The sequence below is a fragment of the Balaenoptera acutorostrata genome, chromosome 19 (genome assembly GCF_949987535.1).
Source record: "Balaenoptera acutorostrata chromosome 19, mBalAcu1.1, whole genome shotgun sequence".
Taxonomy (NCBI): Eukaryota; Metazoa; Chordata; class Mammalia; order Artiodactyla; family Balaenopteridae; genus Balaenoptera; species Balaenoptera acutorostrata.
In genome coordinates, this window is record NC_080082.1 from 61,059,969 (window position 1) to 61,085,020 (window position 25,052).

General features: G+C 40.6%; 1 protein-coding gene across 1 annotated transcript in view; it reads right to left on the minus strand.

The window, feature by feature from the left end:
- The window catches only part of LOC102999640 (uncharacterized), a 39,543-nt gene that overhangs the window by 6,762 nt on the left and 7,729 nt on the right, over positions 1–25,052 (minus strand). Inside the window, exons 5-10 of the mRNA XM_057533739.1 lie at positions 21,890–23,443; positions 14,985–15,043; positions 14,750–14,869; positions 7,405–7,419; positions 4,388–4,514; positions 3,559–3,654 (exon numbers count right to left, since the gene is read on the minus strand). Of these exons, the coding sequence (XP_057389722.1) occupies positions 3,559–3,654; positions 4,388–4,514; positions 7,405–7,419; positions 14,750–14,869; positions 14,985–15,043; positions 21,890–23,443 (1,971 nt within the window). The remainder of the gene's footprint in view (positions 1–3,558; positions 3,655–4,387; positions 4,515–7,404; positions 7,420–14,749; positions 14,870–14,984; positions 15,044–21,889; positions 23,444–25,052) is intronic.

Sequence of the window (25,052 nt, forward strand, 5' to 3'; positions counted from 1 at the left end):
GAGTCTGATTCCAAGAGTACTGAGGTAAAATATTCAATAATCGCCTTGTTACTAAATCGTTCCCCTCTCATTCCGACTACACACCAAAATGAAACTTTTCTAAGACACCAATCACCTATTTAATAGTAATATTGTAGTTAATACTCCAACTTTCTATTAGGTATGATACAACCTCACATGATCTAATATATGCAGACACACATATAACCATCTGAAATTTAAAAATAAGTCCTTGGGCCGTCTACCCACATCCCATGTACTGACTGGAGGAAATACCACCTTCTTCAATCATATTGTAACTGTATACAGAGCTGCCCCATAAAAATTTCTGCAGTGATGGAAATATTCTATATCTGTTTTTTCCAATATGGTAGCCACTAGCCATGTATGGCTGTTGAGCACTTGAATGTGGCTAGAGTTGACTGCTGAAATAAATTTGTAATTTTACTGAATGTTAATTAAATTTAAATTTAATTAAATGTTAAATTTAAGTAGCCCACATGTGGCCAGTGGCCAACACACTGGACAGCACAGGTATAGACCATCATGTCCTGTATTTGCCATTATAATATATTTAATATACTCATCTCCAAATTTTCTACCTTCCACTAATGCCAGATTCTTCCTTGATCTCTGTTCCTACATCATCTCTGTCACCCACCAATGAAGAGATTCTGAAGAATCATTCCCATCCAGGACGAAGAAAACATTCATCATCCTTACCTTCCATTCATCCTAGAACTCCAAGCTATATTTTCTCATTGTTACAATGTTACCACCCAGCTATCAAGAAAGACTCTCTAGAACTAGCCAAAAAAGACAAGACAAAACCAAAATCACACTTTCTAAGCCAATTATTAACATAAAACCCAGAGTAATCAGCCATTTCCTTGCAGACAGTCTCCTACAGGCCAATCTATTAAGAATCTCCCACACTGCTTTCCTCATTTCCATCTCCGAAGTCTTCTTTTTACATTATTACTGACCCACAAGGCCTTCTGTCAACATTTTTACTTAAAACCCAGCTCTCTTTCTTGCAGAAATTATTTTATTATGCTTTCAAAAAGAAGCACACTTTATCCTCTCAGTAACACTTTATCAAAGCTCAGTTTTCTCTGATTTTGTAAATCAATCCTTGTCTATACCTCATAATCAAATGCTAAAAATTTTAGAATTTTATGCACCTACGTCAACCCTTTCCAACAGAGATTTTTACACTTGTCTTTTATTTCATCTGCATCTCCCTCAGAGCACATTAGAGTGGTGGTTCTTCAATGACAGGGATCAAAGCAGAATTGCCTGGCAAGCCTTTCAAATACCTCATAGGCTCCGGTCACTCCCCACACCTAGCAAACCAGAAGCCGAATCTGAAGAGACAGAGCCTGTAGTTGGAAAAGGCTCCCACATAGTTCACACACATCCCTGATGAAAAACAAAATTAAAACCAAAATGCAACCAAACCAAACCTGTTTTGGGGATTCCCTGGTGGTCCAGTGGTTAGGACTCCACGCTTTCACTGCCCAGGGAGCGGGTTCAATCTTTGGTTGGGGACCTAAGATCCGGCAAGCCATGCACCCAGGGGTTGGGTGGGGGACCACCAAACCTGCTTTCATGAAAGATGTGATAAATGGATGCAAGTGATACTGTCAGTGAATTATTCTGTGGTTACGCTAAGTAAGGAAGAATAAGATACAGACCCTTTCCTCTATATGGAAAAAGCCTCATACCAACCAGTAAAACAATACAATAAAATATACGACCAGGACTGAGTTAGTGCGGTGTAGATACGAAAACAGATAGGAAGTCAGGAAAGAGGGAGTTCCGAGTGTGCACTTGAACTTCACGGACAGAAAAAGAGAACTCAGGGTGAAAGAAGGCGGCATCTGGATGTAAAAATGCAATATAATCAAATGCGTAGATGCCAGTCTTCGGGTTATTTGACATAATCTGTGGCATTCAGTAAAATAGATCACTTCCTCCTCTTTGGAGTAATTTTGTCACTTGTTTCCAGGACATCTTCTGACCCTGTTCCTACCACAGCCCAATGTTTTTCTTTTTATTTGGCTGGGTTCTTATCTTCTCAACTTCAAAAAATAAATGTGGACCTCTTGTTTTCTCAACCAACTCTCACTCTTCATGTTTTCTCATCAAGTCCCACTGCTTTCATGCCCCCTATCCACAGAGGAATACAACCAGAACCTCAAAAGGAGCTAAAAGAAAAACTGAAATCAACCTATATATGTAGGAATTGGAACAAAGCAAGTCTATATCATCATGGCCATCAGAGGAACTGAGAGGGTGGAATTTCCAAAAGGCATTTTGAAAACAAAATTCAATAGGAACAGCAGAGACCTTCAGAAATATAGAGCAGAGTAAATAGGAAAGACTCAAGGCAACTCAAAGGTGACCGGGCACCAGGGTGTAGAGCAGTACGGGAGAACCTAAATAAAATGCACATGGAGGAAAAGGATTCACCAGGAGGAAAAAAGATCTCATTCTTGAAGGTGAAGGAAAAAGGATCTCACAGGACGGATATCTTGGGCGCAGGCAAAATATAGAATGAGAGGGCAGATCAGACTATAGAAAGAGAGGTGGGAATACCTGTCAGAGTGCAGAGAGGTTAAATCTTCCGTATATACGAATACACACTCTGATGGTGAAGACATTATCTGGGAGAAAGGAGGGTTCTGGTTTCACATACAGGAAGTAGAACATCATAGGGCAGAGGCCCTGGTGCCTGGCAACACACAGATGATTAGAGTGCAGGTCATATATTAGCAGGAGTCAATGTGGGACTCTCCAGCAGAGAACAGAAAGCTTAGGCCTTAAGAATGAATTAAACTTTTAACAGAAGATTAAAAAAACAAAAAAACAACAGAATCTGAAAGCTGGGGAAGCAGAGGGTGAACTAGTAGACAGAGGTGCCCTGGGAGACGAGGGGTGTGTGGTTTTCAGATGAATGAAGCTGAGGTGGATTGTCACGGAAGGATATTAACCAGCCCTTTCAAAAGGGGAGGGGATATTGCAGAGGTAGGGAGCAGCGTTAAGTGCAAAGCAATGTGAACAGGTAGTGAGACGTATCTCATAGCAGGTAAGGTGAAGAACAGGAAGTGAGGCCCCTGCAGACAAAGAAAAGGAGAAGGCATGAGGGAGCATGTTGGGAGGAATGGAACCAGGTTAAGACCTCAAGGTCCTGGATGAGACAAACTGCAGTCAGATCCAGAAAACTGAAAAAAAGGAAGACATCATCCTTCAGTGGCAGGCAAAGAACAGCCCTAATAAAGAACATGCAGGACTTCCCTGGCGGTCCAGTGGTTGAGACTCCGCGCTTCCACTGCAGGGGGCACGGGTTCGAACCCTGGGCGGGGAACTAAGATCCCATATGCTGCGCAGCATGGCCAAATAAAAAAAGAACATGCAGAAAGGTGTTAGGCTTCTGGGCCACCAACTGGTGTAAGGAAAGTTCTCTAGACAGCATTTCAGAAGTATCAATCCTTCACTGACCAAGTGGAATGTCCATGTCGTTTCTCCCCATCTTCTTGGTTGTCACTCACTCACCTGGATAGGTTTGACTCTGGCCTGCTCCCTCTACCGTCCATGGGGGTTCTCCTTGTTCCAACTGGAACAGTGAATCTGGTTTGGGAGTCTGATATCCTGTAAATGGGAAATCACAGAACGCTTGGCACCGAGCATTTGAGCCTGGGGAAACTACGAAAACTGGAGAAAGTTCTATTTCAGGGACTGCACCCTTCGTACTTTGGTAAAGTAAAAACCTTTAACTCGGAAAGGGAAAGAATACACTCTAGAACCTATGATGCTTTAGTCCAAACCATGAAATATTCCAGGAACCCTACAGATTTCACTGAATGAGAAAGAAAAGGCAACGACTGTGATGCTTCCTGTTGGGCTGCACCCTGCAGGCCTACAAGGCCGTACTTGCCCAGCTTCAAAACTGAAGAAAGAGCCTGGAGTCAGAGACAGAGACATCCATGGTTTAATGGATGGGGGAGCTTATGTGTCTGAAGCAAGGTCCTGGAGCGACACCCCACCATGTGCGGTAGATGGCGGGCAGGACATGGCGGCAGTCTGCGCTGGGGGTGGGGGGTGGGTGTTACCAGTTATAGGGGAAATTGACGTCAGGTTGGCTCACTGGTTACCAGGGAAATCAGCAGAAGGGCAGGCTCCTCACCACCCCTATGATAGCCTATCAGAGTAGAGATGCTCTGATCTAAAGCTAGAGCGATCAGTAGCTGGGGCCTGGAGCAAGGATGCAGGAAGGTCAGTCACGTGAGTAGGGTTCAGGCAAAGCAGGCACTGGTCAAGCAGGGGATGGACGGAGAGCAAGAGAACAGCCATCTTGGGCGGCCTGACCATACACTGCCCTTACCTACTGACACTAGGTTGTAGTAGTTCTCCAACATGACATTCCTGTACAGGTCCTTCTGAGATGGGTCCAGTAACTGCCACTCCTCCCAGGTGAAAGCCACAGTCACGTCCTCGAATGACAAAGATGCCTGTAATAACAAATTCCAGTGCAATCCGAGGTGGAATAAAATGGTGTGGAAAAGAGGGACGGGAACACGTTCTGCGCATCTTCCCCGTGATAAATCATGTGCACTGTGACTGTGACTGTTTCACATACCACAGACCACGTGTCTTTGTCCACCTGGGTTGCTATAACAAAATACCACAGACTGGGTAGCTTATGAAAACAAATTTATTGGGACTTCCCTGGTAGTCCAGCGGTTAAGACTCCACGCTCCCAATGCAGGGGGCCCGGGTTTGATCCCTGGTCAGGGAACTAGATCCTGCATGCCTCAACTAAGAGCCCGCATGCCACAACTAAAGATCCCACATGCTGCAACTACAGCTCCTGCACGCCGCACTGAAGATCCTGCACATGGCAACGAGGATCCCGTGTGCCGCAACTAAGACCCGGCTCAGCCAAATAAATAATAAATAAATATTAAAAGAAAAATTATTTCTCACAGTTATGGAGGCTGGGAAGTTCTAGATCAAGGTGAATGCGTGGCTGCATTCTGGTTAGGGCCTGCTTCCTGGTTTGTAGTGGGCACCTTCTCACTGTGTTCTCACGTGGAAGGGAGAGGGATCTCTGTGCATTCTCTCTTATAAGGACACTAATCCCACTCGTGAAGGCCTCACCCTCATGACCTACACACCTCCCAAAGGTGCCACCTCCTAATACCATCATCTTTGGGGGTTTAAGATTTCAACATACAATTTTGGGTGGAACACAAACATTCAAACCACTGCCCCACGGAATTCTACAAATTAGTCCTTCCCAGCCTAAAAAAGTACTAAAATAATATTTGCATAGAAATAAAAAACACTGTGCAGTAAGAATGTCTTTGTTTATAAGTAGGAAAAATCTATCAATAATTTAGATATCCATCAGAGGCAGACAGGATATGCTACACCTCCATGATATGAAATACTATGCAAACATTAAAATCAATGAGGTAGACTTATTTTTCATTTTTATTTTTTAATTTATTTATTTAATTTATTCATTTTTGGCCGTGTTGCGCCTTCGTTGCTGCACGCGGGCTTTCCCTAGTTGTGGCAAGTGGGGGCTACTCTTCATTGTGGTGCATGTGCTTCACATTGCAGTTGCTTCTCTTGTTGTGGAGCATAGGCTCTAGGCGTGCAGGCTTCAGTAGTTGTGGCACATGGGCTTAGTTGCTCTGCAGCATGTGGGATCTTCCCGGACCAGAGATCGAACCCGTGTCCCCTGCACTGGCAGGTGGATTCTTAACCACTGTGGCACCAGGGAAGTCCTCAATGAGGTAGTTTTAAATATACTGATATCAATGACCTTCAATGAAAAAAATCAAGTCCCCAAATAGTACATACAGTATGATCCCAGACATGTGAAAAATCTTAATAATATATTCAAATATATATGTATAAAAACACATATGTATGCATATAAAAATGCATATATAAAAATATATATGGAAATTAATGTAAATGTAAATATAGATATATTTTACCACACATCAATTATAGAAAGACACTGGTGGGAGACCCAAACTATTAACATTTGTTAACCTTTGGGTTGGGAGTTTGGCAAGAAAAGGTAAAACGGGATATTCTCTTTTGGTGCAGATACCTCTGTGTGCTTGAATCTCTTGCATGCCAATGTAGCCATGTATCATTTGAATAATTAAAATACAAAGACCAAACCAAGAATAATTGGCTCTGACTTCATTTTTTGAACCTAGGGTTAAGAAGATATAAAGAGAGAATTTTCGTCAACATCTGTTATACCAAGCTGCTCGCAAATAATGGAACTGTCAGCTGTCTGCTGCCAAATCAGTAACAAAAATCTGGTTGAGAGAATTCTTCTTCATGGAGGACCACTCAAAGGTCAAGCAGCCCATTCATTCTATTGGATAATCCAGGCTTTATTCCTGGGTAAAATCAGACTATTAGAAGGCTCTGTTGTCAAGGCACACTGCTTTAGAAGAATTTTGTCCAATTGAGTTCTGCTCTGGCATGCCTAGTCCGAGGAACACGATAAGAAAAAGCCAGAGGAAACATCTTAGGCCTTTATTACAAAACTGATAATGAGAATTCTGTCTATCACAAAACGTCTCTGAAGAGCTAGCAAAAGAAATTTCTTAAGATTGAAGAGCGGACTTCCCTGGTGGTGCAGTGGTTAAGAATCCGTCTGCCAATGCAGGGGACACGGGTTTGATCCCTGGTCCGGGAAGATCCCACATGCCACGGAGCAACTAAGCCCATGCGCCACAACTACTGAGCCTGCGCTCTAGAGCCTGTGAGCCACAACTACTGAGCCCACGTGCCACAACTACTGAAACCCACGCACCTAGAGCCCGTGCTCTGCAACAAGAGAAGCCACCACGATGAGAAGCCTGCGCACCACAACGAAGAGTAGACCCCGCTCGCTGCAACTAGAGAAAGCCTGTGCGTAGCAACGAAGACCCAACGCAGCCAAAAATAAATAAATAAATTTATTTATTTATTTTAAAAAAAAAAATTGAAGAGCAGTGAAATGTGTACTTCCCCTGAAGAACTGGTGTGCCTTCTCCTCACAGACAAAGCAAATCATGTAAAGTTTCACCTTTTTCCTGTTATAATGGCTGCCAAGAAAAGTAGACTCAAGTTCAAAACTAAGGCAACCCAAGGGTCTTACACAGTCACCTACCTAGGCTCCAACCCTAAGAACTTTGTACAAACCCTAAGGCTCTCATATCTTGCTTCTGAACTTGCCTTGATTTTAAGATTACAGGCTAAATTTATTTTCCAGTAGATCCTGATTTTTATCAACATATACTGTTCTCATTTCACCAGACTTTTTTAGAAGCATCCACATGTCCACCGGGAAACAAAGGATAAAATCGATAAAACAAACCTCACCTGGACCTTGATCATCTTCTCCAGTTAAGAAAGGGCGTGTCAGGAATTCCCTGGCAGTCCAGTGGTTAGGACTCTTTCGCTTTCACTGCGGAGGGTGTGAGTTCAATCCCTGGTCGGGGAACTAAGATCCCACAAGCCGAGGGGCTCGGCCAAAAAAAAAAAAAGGGCATGTAACTCTAGGGTGTTCTCTGGTGTTCTGTCTTCTATCTCTGTGGGCCTGCCTGGAAGTTGTGGTCAGAGATCTCAGGTCAGGCTGCTGCCAGAAGTAATGATCTCCCAAGCCTGGAACCTTCTTCTTCTTCTATTACTGAAATGTTCCTTCTTCCTCTTCTATTACCAGAACCTGTGAATTCAAGAGCAAATTCAATGATTGAGCCTGGGACCAGAGCTCTCCCTTGCTATGTGGACTTACACTAAGAGAAGGCCCCAATATTTCATGTCTCTTTAACCCTCTGAAAGCATTTACATCATGGCGCTGTGCCCCACAGGAAGATATGGAATGGGCGAGAGGAATGCCTTTTATTTTGGTAAAGTTGGAAGAGAGTGAAGGTGGAAGAGGAGGTGGGAAACAAAAACCAACTCATGGTCTTGTCACATAGATCCATTTCAGGAAAGATAAGGTACAAAAATGGTGGGTCTATAAACAAAAAGGTCCTACTGTATAGCACAGGGAACTATATTCAATATCCTATGATAAACCATACTGGAAAAGAATACAAAAAAACCAGAATGTATATATATGTATGGCTGGATCACTTTGCTGTACAGCCGAAATTAACACAATATGGTAAAACAACTATACTTCAATAAAAAAAATTAAAAAAAAAAAAAGGTGGCTCTGGAAACTGACTTAAAACCACCTGAGCCCACATACATCTAAATTTTCTGTTTACTGTACTGAGGCAATTATCCCAGTTTAAAGATCAAGGTACTTAACAGATCACAAGCCGTATCTTACGTAATCTTCAACACTGCCCTGTAAGGTCTTCGTTATTATCTCCAATTTTAAACACCAGTAAGTTGAAGCTTGGTCAGGTGAAGCGTGTTGCCCAAGTTAACACCCTTCCTCAGGAGCAATGTGGGAATCTGCATTCATATCTGCCTCTCTCCATTATGACACTTCCCTCTTCCAACAGCCTCACAATACAAACTTGCTCTCTTTCCCAGGCACTTTAAGAACTAAACTTCCCTGGTGTATCATACTGTGAGGGGGCCATACAGTCACAGTTGCAAAAACAGGGCCTTTGGAATCAGCTCTTGTCATATTCCTTGTGCACATCCAGACAGCTCCCTCCACACAAGGAATGCAAAGGCAGCCCCATAACATAACTTATATATAACATAACTTATGTAAACTTGTAAAACACACAAAAATATTATATATTGTTTGTAGATACACACACACACACTTAAAAGTCCAAAAATAATCATAATGTAAAATTCCAAGTTAGTGGTTACATCTAGGGAGGAAGAGGAAGGAATGGAATTGGGACTTGGAGTTGACATTTTAGTGGTATACGTAACGCTTTATCTCTTTCCAAAATTAAAGAAGAAAAAAGGAAAAAGATTTAAAGCAAAACAAAAACAAAGTGAACATTAAACACTTTATATGCCCAACTGAGAGCCAGTGACACTTTGTAAGCATTCCTACGAAGCATGGAAGGGGTGCAAGAATCACTGTTCTCATTCATCACTGGTCCGACCATGCTTCCAAATGCAATTAGAAAAAAGAATCAAATAGCAATTGTTAATAGTAGAAAAAAAAGAGTTAAATAACCTTCTGCACAATATTACTATAGACCCAGAAAACCCAAGTAATTGAAATGGACAATAATGAAAAATAAGAGTTTAGTTAGTGCTTGAAACTGACATGAAAATGACATGAAAAATGATAACACTCCTTTAGATAAATACTGTAAGTATTATATGATAGAATATTACTGGGGGATATTCTCACATTATGTACTGAACATTTTCAAAATAAAATTGCTTCTGATCCAACATTCTGTTTTGGGGAATTTATGCAAAGGAAAGAGTGGCAAAGTGAGCAAACACATATGTAAGGTTCACAAAACATATGTAAGGTCCACTGAGAGACGATTAATTGAATGAATAGTTATAATCCATCTAATGGAAAACCTTGTAATAATTTAAAATTTTAACATACTTCCTGAAATTAAAAATGTCCATAATATACAGCTCAGTGAACAAAGCACATTTCTACTCATTACATTATCATATGATTCTGTATTTCACAAAAGGAAATATAACAATGTTAAAATTATTATGGTAGGGGCTTCCCTGGTGGCTCAGTGGTTAAGAATCCGCCTGCCAATGCAGGGGACATGGGTTTGATCCCTGGTCCGGGAAGATCCCACATGCCACGGAGCAACTAAGCCCGTGTGCCACAACTACTGAGCCTGCGCTCTAGAGCCCGCATGCCACGACTACTGAGCCTGTGCACCACAACTTCTGAAGCCCGCACGCCTAGAGCCCGTGCTCTGCAACAAGAGAAGCCACCAAATGAGAAGCCTGCGCACCGCAATAAGAGTAGCTCCCATTCGCCGCAACTAGAGAAAGCCCGCGTGCAGCAACAAAGACCCAACGCAGTCTAAAATAAATAAATAAAATAAATAAATTTTAAAAAATTATTATGGTTGGTCCAATAGATTAGGATGTGAATTTTACATCTTTTTCAATGAGCATAAAATATCTTAAATGAAAATTAAAATTTTAAATTTTAAAATTTTAAATTAAAAAAATCCCCACTTGAAATAAAAGTAAAGATGTTGCCAAGTCATTATAAGTCAATAACCATATATGCTTTGGAAGGAATGGAGGGAGGGCAGAAGGGAACAAGTCATTTGTCCCACAGGATATACTACCTTCTGGATTTGGCTGATTGCTTCCTTATCCTTCCTCACCTCCCCTACTCTCAATTTTTCCTATAAACTGGGTAGTTAAATTAGAGGTTTGATTACTTCTATATTTAACATTTTAGGCAAGAATCCTTCATTAATGATGCTGTATGCTTCTTAGCGCAACCTATTAAGAGACATGAGGACAAAAGAAAAAATGGAAGAGGGACTGTTATAGAATAAAAGGGATCTAATGGATAAACAACAAGCTCCTACTGTATAGCACAGGGAACTGTATTCAATATCCTGTAATAAAACATAATGGAAAGGAATATGAAAAAGAAAATATATACGTATAACTGAACCACTTTGCTAGACAGCAGAAATTAACACAACTTTGTAAATCAACTATACTTCAATAAAGTATGTTTAAAATAAAATAAAATAAAAGGGACCTAAGAGATAGAAGAAGCAAATGCAACGCACGTACATTACTTGGATCATGATGCAGACAATCCAATGTTAAATGACAACTTTTGAGATGATCAGAAAAACACTGAATATGGACTGGGTATTGGGTGAAATAAAAGAATCGTTATTAACTTTGATACATTTGAAAACAACCTGCTGGTTATAAATTTTTTAAGTGACCTTACCAATTAGAGATGCATACTGGAAGATTTACAAGTTTAAGGACATGAAACCTTGGATTTGCTATGAAACCCTCCAGAGGAAAAACAAAAGTGGTGGCGGCACAGATGAGCATGATTGGCCACGCTGAAGCCGAGTGATGGGTACATATTATACTATTCTCTCTACTGTGAGTTTCCATGAAAAAAAGAAGAAAAAAGTCATTAGGGCTTTATGAGTTCTACCTAATCTGTACAGTACAGATAATGCCGATATTATGTAAACTCTCACACATCACAGAAAACGATGAAAAGTTTCTCAACTAATTGTATGAAGCAGGCATTTCAAAGTACTAATTGATAGATTAGAAGAAAGAGAACTATAGAGATAGATGTTTATTCATTGATTTTCATCCTTCCTTCTTTTCTAACATATGTATTTGAGGCTATCAATTCCCTCCACTGACTCCTTTAGTTGAATTCAACAAGAACTGACATGTAGGATTATTATTAAAATGCAATTCACTCAACTATATCTCAATTTTAAAAATGCAATTTAGACATTTCCACTGTAATTTTTTTATTCATGGATGATTTAGATGGGTTATGGCATACTTGCCAAACAAATGGGGAAATCCTAGGTGTTGTTTTGGTATTGCTTTAGAGCTTAATTCCACTGCAGTTAAAGAAAATATTCTGTATGATTTCAATCCTTTGAAATTTGTTTAGACTTGCTTTAGGCCCACCATACAGTAACGTTTTAGAAATGTTCTATGTGCGTTTGAGAAAAATTGTTGAGTGAAGAGTTTTATATTGGTCAATTTTTTAATCATGTTATTCTAATCTTTTAGGGGTCAGCACTGGTGGGCTGGTGACCTGTTTTTGTAAATAATGTTTTCTTAGAACACAGGCACACCCATTTTTTAATGTATTTTCAAAGGCTCCTTTCATGTTACAGTGGTGGAGTTGCATAGGTACAGACAGAGACCATTGGGCTTGTAGAGCTTAAAATATTTACTACCTACCCCCTTACAGAAAAAGTTTGCTGGCCCCTGTTAATCTATAGCTTTCTGGCTTTTTGTCTCCTTGGTCTCTGTTACTGAGGCAGGTATATTAACAAGTACCTGTTATGACTGAGCATTTGTCATTTCTCCTTGTATCTAGCATACTTTATACTTCAGGAATTCTACTAAGTATATATCCAACAGCACCAAAATGCATGTACAAAAATGTTCACATAAGCGTTATTCATAATAGCCACAAGCCAGTAACAAGCCAAATGTCTATTAATAGCAGAATGGATAAATAAACTGGGGTATAGTCATACAACGGAATACTATATAGCAATGGAAAGAAACAATCTACTGCTATATGCAATAACTTAGATGAATTTCACAAAAAAATATTGAACAAAGGAAGCCAGACACAAAAGAACATGTACTGTATGATTCCACTTACATAAAGTTAAAAATCAGGCAAATTCAATATGATGTTTTTAGGATAATAATTGCCTCTGGAGAGGAGGGAGGAGATTAGGATGAGGTGGGGGCTTCTAGGGTGCTGTAATATTCTATTCTTTAATTTTTAGTGTTATACTTGAAAAAAACTTTTAAAGAAAAGTACAGATCAGTTTCACCTATAAATTTTCACAAAAATTTTTTAAAATTTCAAGCAAAAGGTGGAACAGTATAATTAAACGTCTTCTACAAAAAAAAACCCCAACAAAGAACAGTATAATCAAACTCCACGCATCCATCATGTGACTTCAATAATTATCAACTCAAATCTAATTCTATTTTATCTACACCACCACTCACTTCCCCACCACCACTCGATTATTATTTCCCCCTCGCAGATTATTTTTGATGCAAATCCAAAATATCTCTTTATTTCTAGATCAAAAATATTAAATAAAATATTAACAAATAGAATCCAGCCCCAAAAGAATAAATCACTATGAACAAGTATGGTTTCTTCTAGGAATATAAGATATTGGGAAATCTAGCAATATAAATCAAAGGAAATTTTAAAGAGAAAGAAATTATGAATGAAAATAAAATTAAAAAGCCTTTGAGGGGAATCTAATATACAGCATAGTGATTACAGTCAATAATATTGTATTATATACTTGAAAGTTGTTAAAAAAAAGTAGATCTTCAATGTTCTCACCACAAAAGAAATGCTAATTATGTGACATGATGCAGATGTTAGAGAACTTACGGTGGTTTGTTTTCCAATATATAAGTGTATCAAATCAACACATTGTACACCTTTAAACTTACAGAATGTTTTACGTCAATTACATCTCAATAAAGTTGGGGGTGGGGCAGCCTTGGAGAAAGAATAATAACTTGATAAAGGGCAGGTACCATTTATTCAGACTACACAATGTGCCAGGCACTACACTTTGTACTTAAAAACTTTTGCTCATTTAATCTTTCTAACAGCTATGAAGTGGGAACCATGACAGCTTTCTTCACAACTAATGAAGCTTCACAACTTCTTCAGTGATTAACCTACCCAGGTCAGAGGCAGAAGCAGGTTCTTCTTACTTCAGTCCCATCACTTGCTATCTGGTCAACATTATTTGCAGATGACAAAAATGCTCAACTAGAAAAGATGAAGTAATCAATTTGAAGCTATCAGTAATAACATGAGTGGAATGAGGTGACAAAATCAGCATATCTTTTAAATTTTTGCTCCTGTGCATTACATAAAAGAAACAAAAAAGAGGGAGCGGGGTCATATAGGGAAAAAATGACACCATTTACAGTTACAACAAAAGCGTAAACGATTTACAAATAAACATAATAAAACATGTCCAAGACACATACAAAAAAAATCACAGCTGGTCAAAGAAACAAAAAAAAAACTTGAGTTAGAGGAAATCCATCACGTGTTCCTGAAAGTGTAGTACCTAGATCTACATCAGTTCTACCTCAATCAAAACACCCACTTGCTGGAACATAACTGGAACAGTTTTTTAAAAAGAAAAGAGGGGCTTCCCTGGTGGCGCAGTGGTTGGGAATCTGCCTGCCAATGCAGGGGACACGGGTTCGAGCCCTGGTCTGGGAAGATCCCACATGCCGCGGAGCAACTAGGCCCGTGAGCCACAATTACTGAGCCTGCGCGTCTGGAGCCTGTGCTCCGCAACACGAGAGGCCGCGATAATGAGAGGCCCGCGCACCGCGATGAGGAGTGGCCCCCACTTGCCGCAAATAGAGAAAGCCCTCGCACAGAGACGAAGTCCCAACACAGCCATAAATAAATAAATAAATAAATAAATAAATAAATGAATGAAGAAAACTTGCAAAGAGTTTGTAATATGGAAATGGTTATGACAGGTTAGATAAAAATATATAAAATCATATCAATACCTACACACCTGATCCCAGCGCTAAAAATGAGATATACTAAATTTAAACAAGAGTTGTTTTCTGGAGGCGTATTTAGGAGGATGAGAATGTCATTACTTGGGTCGGGATGAGCCTGAAAATCTATTTTCAATAGGAATATACAGTAAACATGGACGCAAGAGGACCAGAAACCCCATTTCTAAATTAAATATGCGATAAGCTCCCCAAACGCTGTCCCCAACGCGGATACGACTCCCAATTCCTCCAACCTCAGCCACCCCAGACGCTACTCTCCAAAAAGCCTCCGAAGTTCTCGTCCCAACACGGAACCCCGTGACCTCCCTTTCCATGGGGAACTCTCAACACGGGTTCCCCGACTGATCCGCTAACACACAACACCCCAGCGAGGATCACCGCTCGCTTCCCCCCAACACCGACCTCTGCGTCGTTTGGAACAAAAACAACAGAACACCCCGAGACACGCCCAGAACCGGACACTGACCTGATGGATGAACTCCGTCTTCACCGTTGGAGGCATATCACGATACCGCTGTTCTAAACACTTTGCCTCAATGTCAGTAGTCCGGCGATCAACCCCCGCGGCGGACACGACCCTCAGAAGCTGAAAGGATGGTGGCCGACGAGGTCCAAAAGCCGCGGTTCCAGAGATTCGGAATCTGGCTCCTCGCGGTCCTTCTATGACGCAATATTTCCGCGCCGGGTTCGAGGCTCTTTACCGGGAGCCGCCGTTTTTCCACGTACGGCCCAACTACGGGGGAGGTTTTCCTTTTCCTGCCTTCCGCGGGAAGGTCAAAAACGGTGAGAAGCTGTTGAAAACGGCCTATTTCACCCCCTTTCCAGCTCACTTGACCCGTTGGGCCCCGACTTTGTAACATTCGCCAGGGGCGCTGTACAAAAGCTTAGCTTCTCAGAAAGTCAAGCCTGCCCGGATCTCTCTGCAGGAAGCGCAGAGATGGTCGCGGACATGATGGCACTTTGATTTAAAGGATAAAGAGAAACTAAGAAGCGCAACCATCTCAAAGAAATTCGGGGGTGGGGGGGGACCCGAGCCAAGCCTAGCAACAATTGAAGGAGAACCGGCTAGTGGAATGCTGGCTGGAGGGGGTGTTGGAGGAAGCTGCATTTGAGGCCATTGTAGGGTTTAGAGAACCGCTGAGGAGAGCATTGATCTGAGAGTGGACAAAATTTAGGATTATACAGCTCTTGTTCTGACTGGTGTGGAGAGAAATGGGGAACACGGTACATCAGGGGCCGGCAAAAGGGGCTGAGGCTGCGGAGAAGCGTGGTTCCCTCAGCCACGGTGGGAAGAGCCAGGCCTTCCACAAAGATGGGAAATACTTTAAAGCGAAAGCTCTCAGAAAGGGGCTTCCCTGGTGGCGCAGTGGTTAAGAATCCACCTGCCAATGCAGGGGACACCGGTTCGAGCCCTGGTCCACGAAGAACCCACATGCCGCAGAGCAACTAAGCCCGTGCACCACAACTACTGAGCCTGCGCCCGGGAGCCACGACTGCTAAGCCCGTGTGCCACAACTACTGAAGCGTGCGCACCTAGAGCCCGTGCTCTGCAGTAAGAGAAGCCCCCGCAATTAGAGAAAGCCTGCGCGCAGCAACAAAGACCCAATGCAGCCAAAAATAAAATTAAGTAAATAAATTTATTTTTAAAAAAAAAGCTCTGAGAAAGGGAAATGATTCTGTTAAGTATTGCAGCCCAACTGATTAAGCCCCACTCCCTATAATTGTACAACCTAGCTCAGAGAACCTTCGAAGTAAAGGGGTTAATCATTCATTTATTGACCCAGCAGATGTTTATAAAATGCATACTCTGTGGCAAATACAGGTCTGGGTGCTGGAAATATGAAAAGTATAAACTCAGACAAAAATAACACTTTTTTTTTCGTGGAGCTGTACATTGTACTGTTACAGACCAGGGTTCCTGTACTCTTTAATCAGTAGAAATTGGTAACAGGCCAGATAAGAAACTCGGGCAAGGCTTTATTGTGACTGGTGCTGCAGCAGGAGGGAGAGAAAACAAGTAACAGGTTCCCTTTCTTGCTGGGGGTAGGGGGGTGGGGAGCTGGTCCCTTAAATGGGGTGAGGGTAGGGCGCAGGTCCAGGGGTGGGGCAGGAGGGTGGCTTAGGTAGTCTGCCCACCCCCTGTAGGGCTGTGTGCAGGGATTAAGCACAGGACCCTGCTTTTGCTCTCAGTACCTCAGAAGTGGCAGTTGGGTTTTGGTCTTCTTGTATCTTGTTCATAATTGGCCCCAACTGTGCATGCACAGCAGTTATTTTTAGTCCTTTCTATTATAGTTTCATTGTATTCTGTTGCTGGAGGACTTTTGTCCAGGTGCAAGCACTGCAGCAAAGTGTCCTAGATCCCAGCCTGTCTCACTACTGGTGTGCAGAATGGAAAAGTAACTTGGTTTTATTTCCTCATTATAGCGAGTGTTATGATTCCCACCTACAACTGTGACCTAAAATGCTTGGAGGGTAGAGCACTGAACAAAAGACTTTAGTCTGAAGCCTTAAGATCTAATGGAATTTGTTTCTCTAGGTTTTGGATTTGCGTGGGACCTGTCACCCCTTTTTTCCTTACGATTTGTCTCTCTTAGAATGGGAATATCTATCCCACCTCTGTCCCACCATTGTATTTTGGAAGCACATAACTTAACTGTTTTCAGGGGTCCAAAGCTGGAGAGGAGTTTTGCCTCAGAGTGAATTGTACCTCAAGTCTTACCCATATCTGACTTAGATGACACTTTGGATATAGACTTTCTTTTTTTAACATTGTATTTTATTTTATTTTATTTTGGCTGCATTGGGTTTTCGTTGCTGTGTGGGCTTTCTCTAGTTGCAGCAAGCAGGGGCTACTCTTCGTTGCATTGCCTGGGCTTCTCATTGCTGTGGCTTCTCTTGTTGTGGAGCATGGGCTCTAGGCGCATGGCTTCAGTAGTTGCGCTGATGGGCTTAGTTGCTCCACGGCATGTGGGATCTTCCCGTCCCAGGGATCGAACCCATGTCCCCTGCACTGGCAGGCGGATTTCAACCACGGCGCCACCAGAGAAGGCCTGAATATAGATTTTAGAGTTAATGTTGGAATGAGTTAAGACTTTTGGGGCTGTTGGGATGGAATGTATGTATGTTGCATGCAAGAGGGACATGAAATGGAGGAGACAAGTCCAGTGGAGGAATATTATGGACTGAATGTTTGTGTCTCCTCAGATTCACATGTTGAAGCCCTAAGACGTAGTGTGGCTCTATTCGGAGATGGGGCTCCTAAGGTAAGAAATTAAGGTTAAATGAGGTTGTAAGGGTGGGGCTCCAGGAAGTTTAGTGTCCTTATTTATAAGAAGAGAAACCAGAAAGCAGTGTCTCACCAGAAACTATATCTGCTGGAACCTAGATCTTGGACTTCTAGCCTCTGGAACTATGAGAAAATTAATTTCTGTTGTTTAAGCCACCTACTCTGGTATTTTGTTATAGCAACGAGAGCAGTCTAATACAGTGGTGAATTACATTGTTTATAAAATTAGACAACTTTTAACCGACTTGGCATTCTTTGGATACACCCAATGTAGTCATGAAGTATTTATCTTTTTAAAATCTTGCTTAATGTGTTCAGTAGAAACCTGGGAAACATTTGTGGGGTCATGGTGGAAAGAATATGATTTTGGATCAAGCAAATTTAATATGGGCTTACTATGAATTGATTCTGGCTTTAATGTGTGAGCTCAGTGAGAATGGCTCTAACAGTTTGCTTGGTTGGTTGACTGAAACTTGACTCAAAGGTGAACTACATTAAAGTTTAAATGCCAGAAATTCCTTGTTCCATATTCTGTAAAGTATCCAAAAGTATATGGAGTTAGGAATGCTAATGTAGATTTATCATGTAAAACCAGCTTACCCATCCCCTAAATACATATCCCAGGAGCATCCAGAAGACAGTCTCTTCAATGAAGCTAATCTGGCAACAGAAAATGGAAGTATACTATTATAAGATTCTGTTACTATACACGAAGAGGTATATATAATAATACTTATACTGACAAGTTAATGATACATGCTGTAAACTAAAGGAACCACTTAAATAACAAAATTATGGGGAATTCCCTGGTGGTCTAGTGGTTAGGACTCCGTGCTTCCACTGCTGGGGGCCCGGGGTTCAATCTCTAGTCGGGGAACTAAGATCCCACAAGCCACGCATGGCGCAGCCAAAAATAAATAAATAAATAAATAAATGCTAATAAGCCAACAAAGAAGATAAATAATCATAAAACATACTCAGTTACTCCAAAAGATGGTAGGAAAAGGGGAGCAAAGAATAGATGGGGGCTTCCCTGGTAGCACAGTGGTTAAGAATCTGCCTGCCAATGCAGGGGACATGGGTTCAAGCCCTGGCCCGGGAAGATCCCACATGCCGCGGAGCAGCTAAGCCCGTGCACCACAGCTACTGAGCCTGCGTGTCACAACTACTGAGGCCCGTGTGCCTGGAGCCTGTGCTCTGCAACAGGAGAGGCCACTGCAATGAGAAGCCAGTGCACTGCAACAAAGAGTAGCCCCCGCTTGCTGCAACTAGAGAAAGCCTGCGCACAGCAACAAAGACCCAGCACAAGCCAAAAATATAAATTAAAAAAAAAAAAAAAGAATAGATGGGACGAATAGCAAATTGCACATTTTTAATCTCAACCTAACTACATTCTCACATTAAAAAGACATATTGTCAACTCAATAAAAAAGCAAGGCCTAACTATATGTTGCCTTCTAGAAAACCACTTTAAATATTAAGTGACAAATAGGTTAAAAGTAAACCATGTTAAATAGAGATGTGAAAGATATAAAAAGAAAGTCCCAAGTCAAATTTCTAGAGATTAAAAACTACAATTTGAAAGAAAACATACACTGATGTAATTAATGGCAATTAGACATTGCATAAGAAAAGATTAGTTAACTTGAAGACACAGCAATAGAAACTATCCAAAATGATACACGGGGCTGTGCTGGGGGATCTTAAAAAGCATGAGAGTTTTTTAACCTATTTGGGTATGCAAAAGAAAAGACCAGTGAAGTTGATGACAAGGCAAAAGAAACTCAGGTACAAAGAGAACAAAAGCTAATAAAAGCTTTTATTAAAAAGAGAAAAGCCTTGAGTTCTCGGCCAATGGGGTAAGAGGTATCATTGTGAGGAATGCCAGGTGGAAATCTCTCAAACTGCCCTCCACTCTCTTTTCAAGATAGTGAATGAAGAAACAATATTATGGGAGGACTTATAAAATATGAACATGTAACGTATAATATATTTTTTAAACCCCATTACACATTGTTATAATTAAGATGTTAATCACTTCTCTACCTTTTTGATCCAATGGCATACAGTTATAACTGTTTATACAGTTATCATACTGTCCTTGTTTGCTCAATCTAGCATCATCAGTTTCAGGTCACTTCTGATTGGTTTTTCTCAATATTGGTCACACTTTCCGGCTTTTATGCATGCTTGGTAATTTTTGGTTGGATGACAAACATTGTTAATTAATGTGTTTGCACTCCTATAAATATTCTTGAGGTTTGTTTTGAGATACATTAAAGTTACTTGGAAACAGTTTGGTCCTTTCTGATCCTACTTTAGATCTCAGTTGAGCAAGACCAGATTGCTTATTGGATGAGACTCAGCCAATTAACAACGAGTGCCTACTCTATGTCAGGCATTCTAGACATCTGCTATATAGGGGTTAACAGAAGGTCCCCAAACAGTAGAAGTACTTGTTACTTCTTCATGAAGCTTACAGTCTAAATTTTACAGACTATAACTTACATTCAAGACCTTATATTTGAGCACAAACTCAGGAAGATGATATTTGTTATATTTGTGCTTTGTATTGAAACTGATATAGTAATGTTTATACATGACCTAAGATCTTCATATATTCCACATTAAAATCCTTAAGAAAACAATTGAGATGTTCTCTCCAAGTGATTCTACGTTTTTACATCATGTGTTTTTTAAAAATCATTTACAATGCCATTAAGATACCTCATCTACTTACATGCCTCCACTCCTAGCTTCTCCCTAAGGGACCTGACCTCATGCCCTTCCTCAAATCCCAGTTTTCCAGCAGTAGACTTGGTCTGAACCTTAACGCTGCATCAGTTTTATGCCAGTCCCTACTGACATTACTTCTGGCTACAGCTCAGTAATTATAGAGATTCTGAAAATATTTGCCAGATTGGTTAAAGGCCTATAGTATTCCAGTCTAGAAGCAGATTCAGCCCACACTTCCAGAGCTCCTTGACCTATTCCCAATCTGATTCAGTCGATCCAGCTCTGTGGAGTATGAGATACCAGGCCAAAGTTGATTCTATGAAGATCTACTTTTCTCTTCCTCATGTGACACTCAAACATGTAAGACTCAAGAGTCCCTGAGTTGAGAAGAAATGGAACCACCCCAACATTCTTCCTGACATCTATATCCATTCCATCAATGAGGCCAAGGGAAGGGTTGGGCAGGGAGCTATCTCCAGAGGGAAGAATGCAGCTGAATAGTTATCCAGTTTAGACTTTCATATTCCCAGGATTCTGAGAATAATTTGCATAATCAGAGAAGGGGGAGAGCTAGGATGGAAGCAAGAAGAGTCATCTTAATCTGTGTTCAAATTGCCCATCTTATTTTCATGTTTTCAGGAAAAATACTACCAAGAGTTATGTTGGAATGTATTTCATTATTTAATTTATAGGTTTAAATTACTAATTGTCCTTGGGCTTTCAGTTCATTTTGCAAACCTGATTTCACTACCTTTTCAAGTCTAGAAAATTTTAAAAATCACATTTATAGTGACCTTTATGGTATAATGCTTAGTCTTATTTATAAATTAAACTTAAGCTCATCCAAGGACATTGTTACATTTATGAATTTAATATTCATTTCTGTTGTGAGGGAATTCAGTTGTCTGAAATAATATTTAAATAAATTTAGAGCCTAAGAAATGCAGCAGCTAATCATATATTGGGTGGGCATTGAAGATAATTTTTTTTAAAAAAGAAAGAATCCACAATTAGGAGAAATGAGTATAACGTGATAACCTTAACCAGTGATGTGAGGTAGACTGTCTTTCTCCTTAAAATTATGGAATCATAAGCATAGTAACTAGGAATATGGTTCAAGGTTTCCTGTCCAAAAATGTACATCAGGTATATTGTGTAATGTATTATGAAGTGGGAATTGGTACATAAAGCTTCGAATATTTCTCATTTTCACAGGCTTTGCTTCACAAGAACTTTAGTAAGATATTCCACAATTAGTGTGTTCACAGTGTTTTACTTGTATATGATTTCATCAGCTAATGGATGGGGCGGAAAACCCTGCCACATTCACTGCCTTCCAAGTTTCTCTCCAGTATGTAATGACACCTATTGAGGGAAGGACTTTACCACTCTCATATTTTTACACACTGTAAGCTCGCTGATGACCTTTGATAATCACTGATAATAGGGTCTATCTTCCAAAACACAGCTTTCCTAACCTCTGCCTTCATAGGTTTGCTTTTTATACATAACCATATAATCAGCTATACATTATTGCTCAAGGCTTTTCCAAATAGAATGTACCAGTTTTTTCCTATGTGTTTTTTGTGACATAAAATAAGATGTAATTGACCACTGAAGGCATAACCACATTCATCGCATTCATGAAGTTTCTTTCCTGCACAAACTCTCTGTTATCTCCTGAGGGTGCACCTCTGGCATCTGGATGTTCCATAAGGACTACATTCCTATCTGCTAGGAGCCCACTGATGTTTAATGATGTCTGAGGGGTTGCAGAAGGCATCTGCACAGTCACCATATTAACAGGGTTTTCCCCCTGCATGAGTTTACTAGTATCTAATAAGCTGTGACCCTTTGTGGAAGGATATTCCACCTTCAGTGAATCTACTTGTTTCTCTCTTGTGTGTGTCCTCTTATGTTTAACCAAGCATGACATGTGGGAGAAAGCTTTCCCACACTCATTGCATCCATAGGGCCTCTCTCCCGTGTGAGTTCTTTGATGGACAATGAGCATTGTCTTTGTAGTGAAGGCTTTCCCACAGTCACTGCATGCATAGGGTTTCTCTCCTGTGTGAATTCTCTGATGTTTAATGAGTCCTGATTTCTGTGAACAAGATTTTCCACAGTCAGTACATACAAAGGGAGTCTTTCCTGTATGAAATCGCTGATGTGCTATGAGGCATGCCTTCTGACTGAAGGCCTTACCACATTCAGTGCATCCATAGGGTTTCTCTCCACTGTGAGTTCGTTGATGTATAATAAGATTGCCCTTCTGTATGAAACCTTTTCCACATTCACTGCATATATAAGATTTCTCTCCTGTATGAATTTTCTGGTGCAGAATGAGCTGTGATTTTCTGGAGAAACCTTTCCCACACTCATTGCATACATGGGGTTTTTCTCCTCTTTTGTTTCTCTGATGTATAATGAGCTCTGCCTTCCTAAAGAAGGCTTTGCCACATTCAGTACATTCATAGGGTTTCTCTCCTGTATGAGTTCTCTGGTGTTCAGTTAGCTTGAACTTTCTGTAGAATGCTTTCCCACATACACTGCATACATGGGGTTTATTTCCTGTATGAGTCTTCTGGTGTTCAGTAAGCTGAAATTTCCTGAGGAAGGCTTTTCCACACTCACGGCACTCATGGGGTTTCTCTCCTTTGTGAGTTCGCTGATGTTCAGTGAGCTTGAACTTCTTGGAGAAGGTTTTCCCACACACACTACATCCGTGGGGTTTCTTTCCTGTATGAATTCTCTTATGTTCATTGAGCCGAGACTTCTTGAGGAAGGCTTTGCCACATTCAGTACATTCGTGGGTGTTCTCTATTTTGTGTATGTCCCGATGTTTAATTTCAGTATGAGTTTGCTCATGATCAGCATGGAGAAAGGATCTCCCATCTCCATTAAACTCAGCAGGCTCCATTTTTTTGCAGCTTGTACTCAGGTTGATTACATCTAAATATGATTTCAAAGTTTTCCCATGTAAATCAAATACATCATGATTTGGCCTTAAAGGAAAGCAACTTTTGCTCTGATAAATAATATTCTCAAATGCATTCTGTTCATAACACTGTTCCAACCTCTTCAGTATATTTTGGTTTTGCCAGTGTGGCTGCATATGATCATCCACTTTCTCAATTTCTAGGAAAGAGAACAATGAACCCTTCCATGAGTATCATATGGAATAAAACTACTTCAAAAATACCTTGGGGGACTTCCCTGGCGGTCCAGTGGTTAAGACTTTGCCTTCCAATGCAGGGGGTGCGGGTTCGGTGCCTTGTTGGGGAGCTGGGATCCCGCATGCCTCATGGCCATAAAACCAAAACATAAAACAGAAGCAATATTGTAACAAATTCAATAAAGACTTAAAAAAAGATACCTTGGGGTGAGCTGGCTCTTTAATGGAAAACCTATGATATCAAATATAAAAGAAATTCCAAGTATAAAAGTACCTTATCTTTTTTTTCAAAAAACTTTTCACAATTGTAATTAAATATATATAAGATAAATTTTACCATTTTAACCATTTTTAAGTGTATATTTATGTGGCATTAAGTACAATCACATTGTTGTACAACCATCATGACCATTCATCTCTAGTTCTTTTTCATCTTCCCCAACTGAAAAACTCTGTATCCATTAAACACTAACTCCTGTCTCTTGGAAATGGTTAAAGGCATAGTAATATAAAACACCAAACAACCCAAAAGATAACAGCCATCAGGGTAAAAATTCTTTACTTTCACTGAAGCCATATTCTATGGGTGGAAAGGGAAACAATAAACAAATAAGATAAGGAATAAAGCAGGCAGTTGCAAGTGTGACAGTGGTTTGAAGAAGCAAAGGAAATAAGAAATGGAAGATATCAGGATTTATTTGGAAGGAAGGATAAACAAGACTCACTAATGGATTTGATGTGAGGAGAGGTAACAAAAGAGGGAATCAAAGTGTACGCCTAAGTATTTGGCTTGACCCATTGGGTAGTTGGGTAGTGCCTTTTAACAAGATGAGGAATATCGCCGAACTTCAGAATGTGAGGGAAACCAAGTTCAGAATGTGAGGGAAACCAAGTACATTTTGAAACATATCATCTTTGAGATAATATCCAAGCATAGACACGGAAAACCCAGTCAGATGATAAGACTTGAGTAAGTTTTTGACTGAAGATAGCAATGTGGAAACATCAGTATGTAAATATTATTTAAGGGGACTTCCCTGGCAGTCCAGTGGTTAGGACTCGGCACTTTCACTGCCACGGGCCCAGGTTCAATCCTGGTCGGGGAACTAAGATCCCGCAAGCTGCACGGCGCAGCCAAAAAAAAAAAAACAAACCCCAAAACCAAAAATATATATATTATTTAAGGTCAGAGTATTGTATGAGATCACTTTCTGAGAAACACGAAGACTGAAAAAAGATGAAGGCACAGAAGAAAGCTTTAGTCATTCAACGTAGAGTTTTGGGATTCCTAGAGCCCGCTGAAGAGACCCTAACATAACCATGCTGGTAGAGAAAGAAGCAGACGTGGGTGTTAGAACATATACATCAAAGAGGCAACTCAGAATGTTGGACATACAGGTCATGATTTCAAGAAAATTCTAACAGACTCTTGGGTGCTCATCCTGTTGCTAAAACATGCCATTCTTCTTCATTAGGTAGACCATCATCAAATTCACTTTCCCAAAGCACCAATCTCACATTCTAACCTTGCATGGAGCTGTGACACATTCTCATATGTTCCCACAGAAAGAG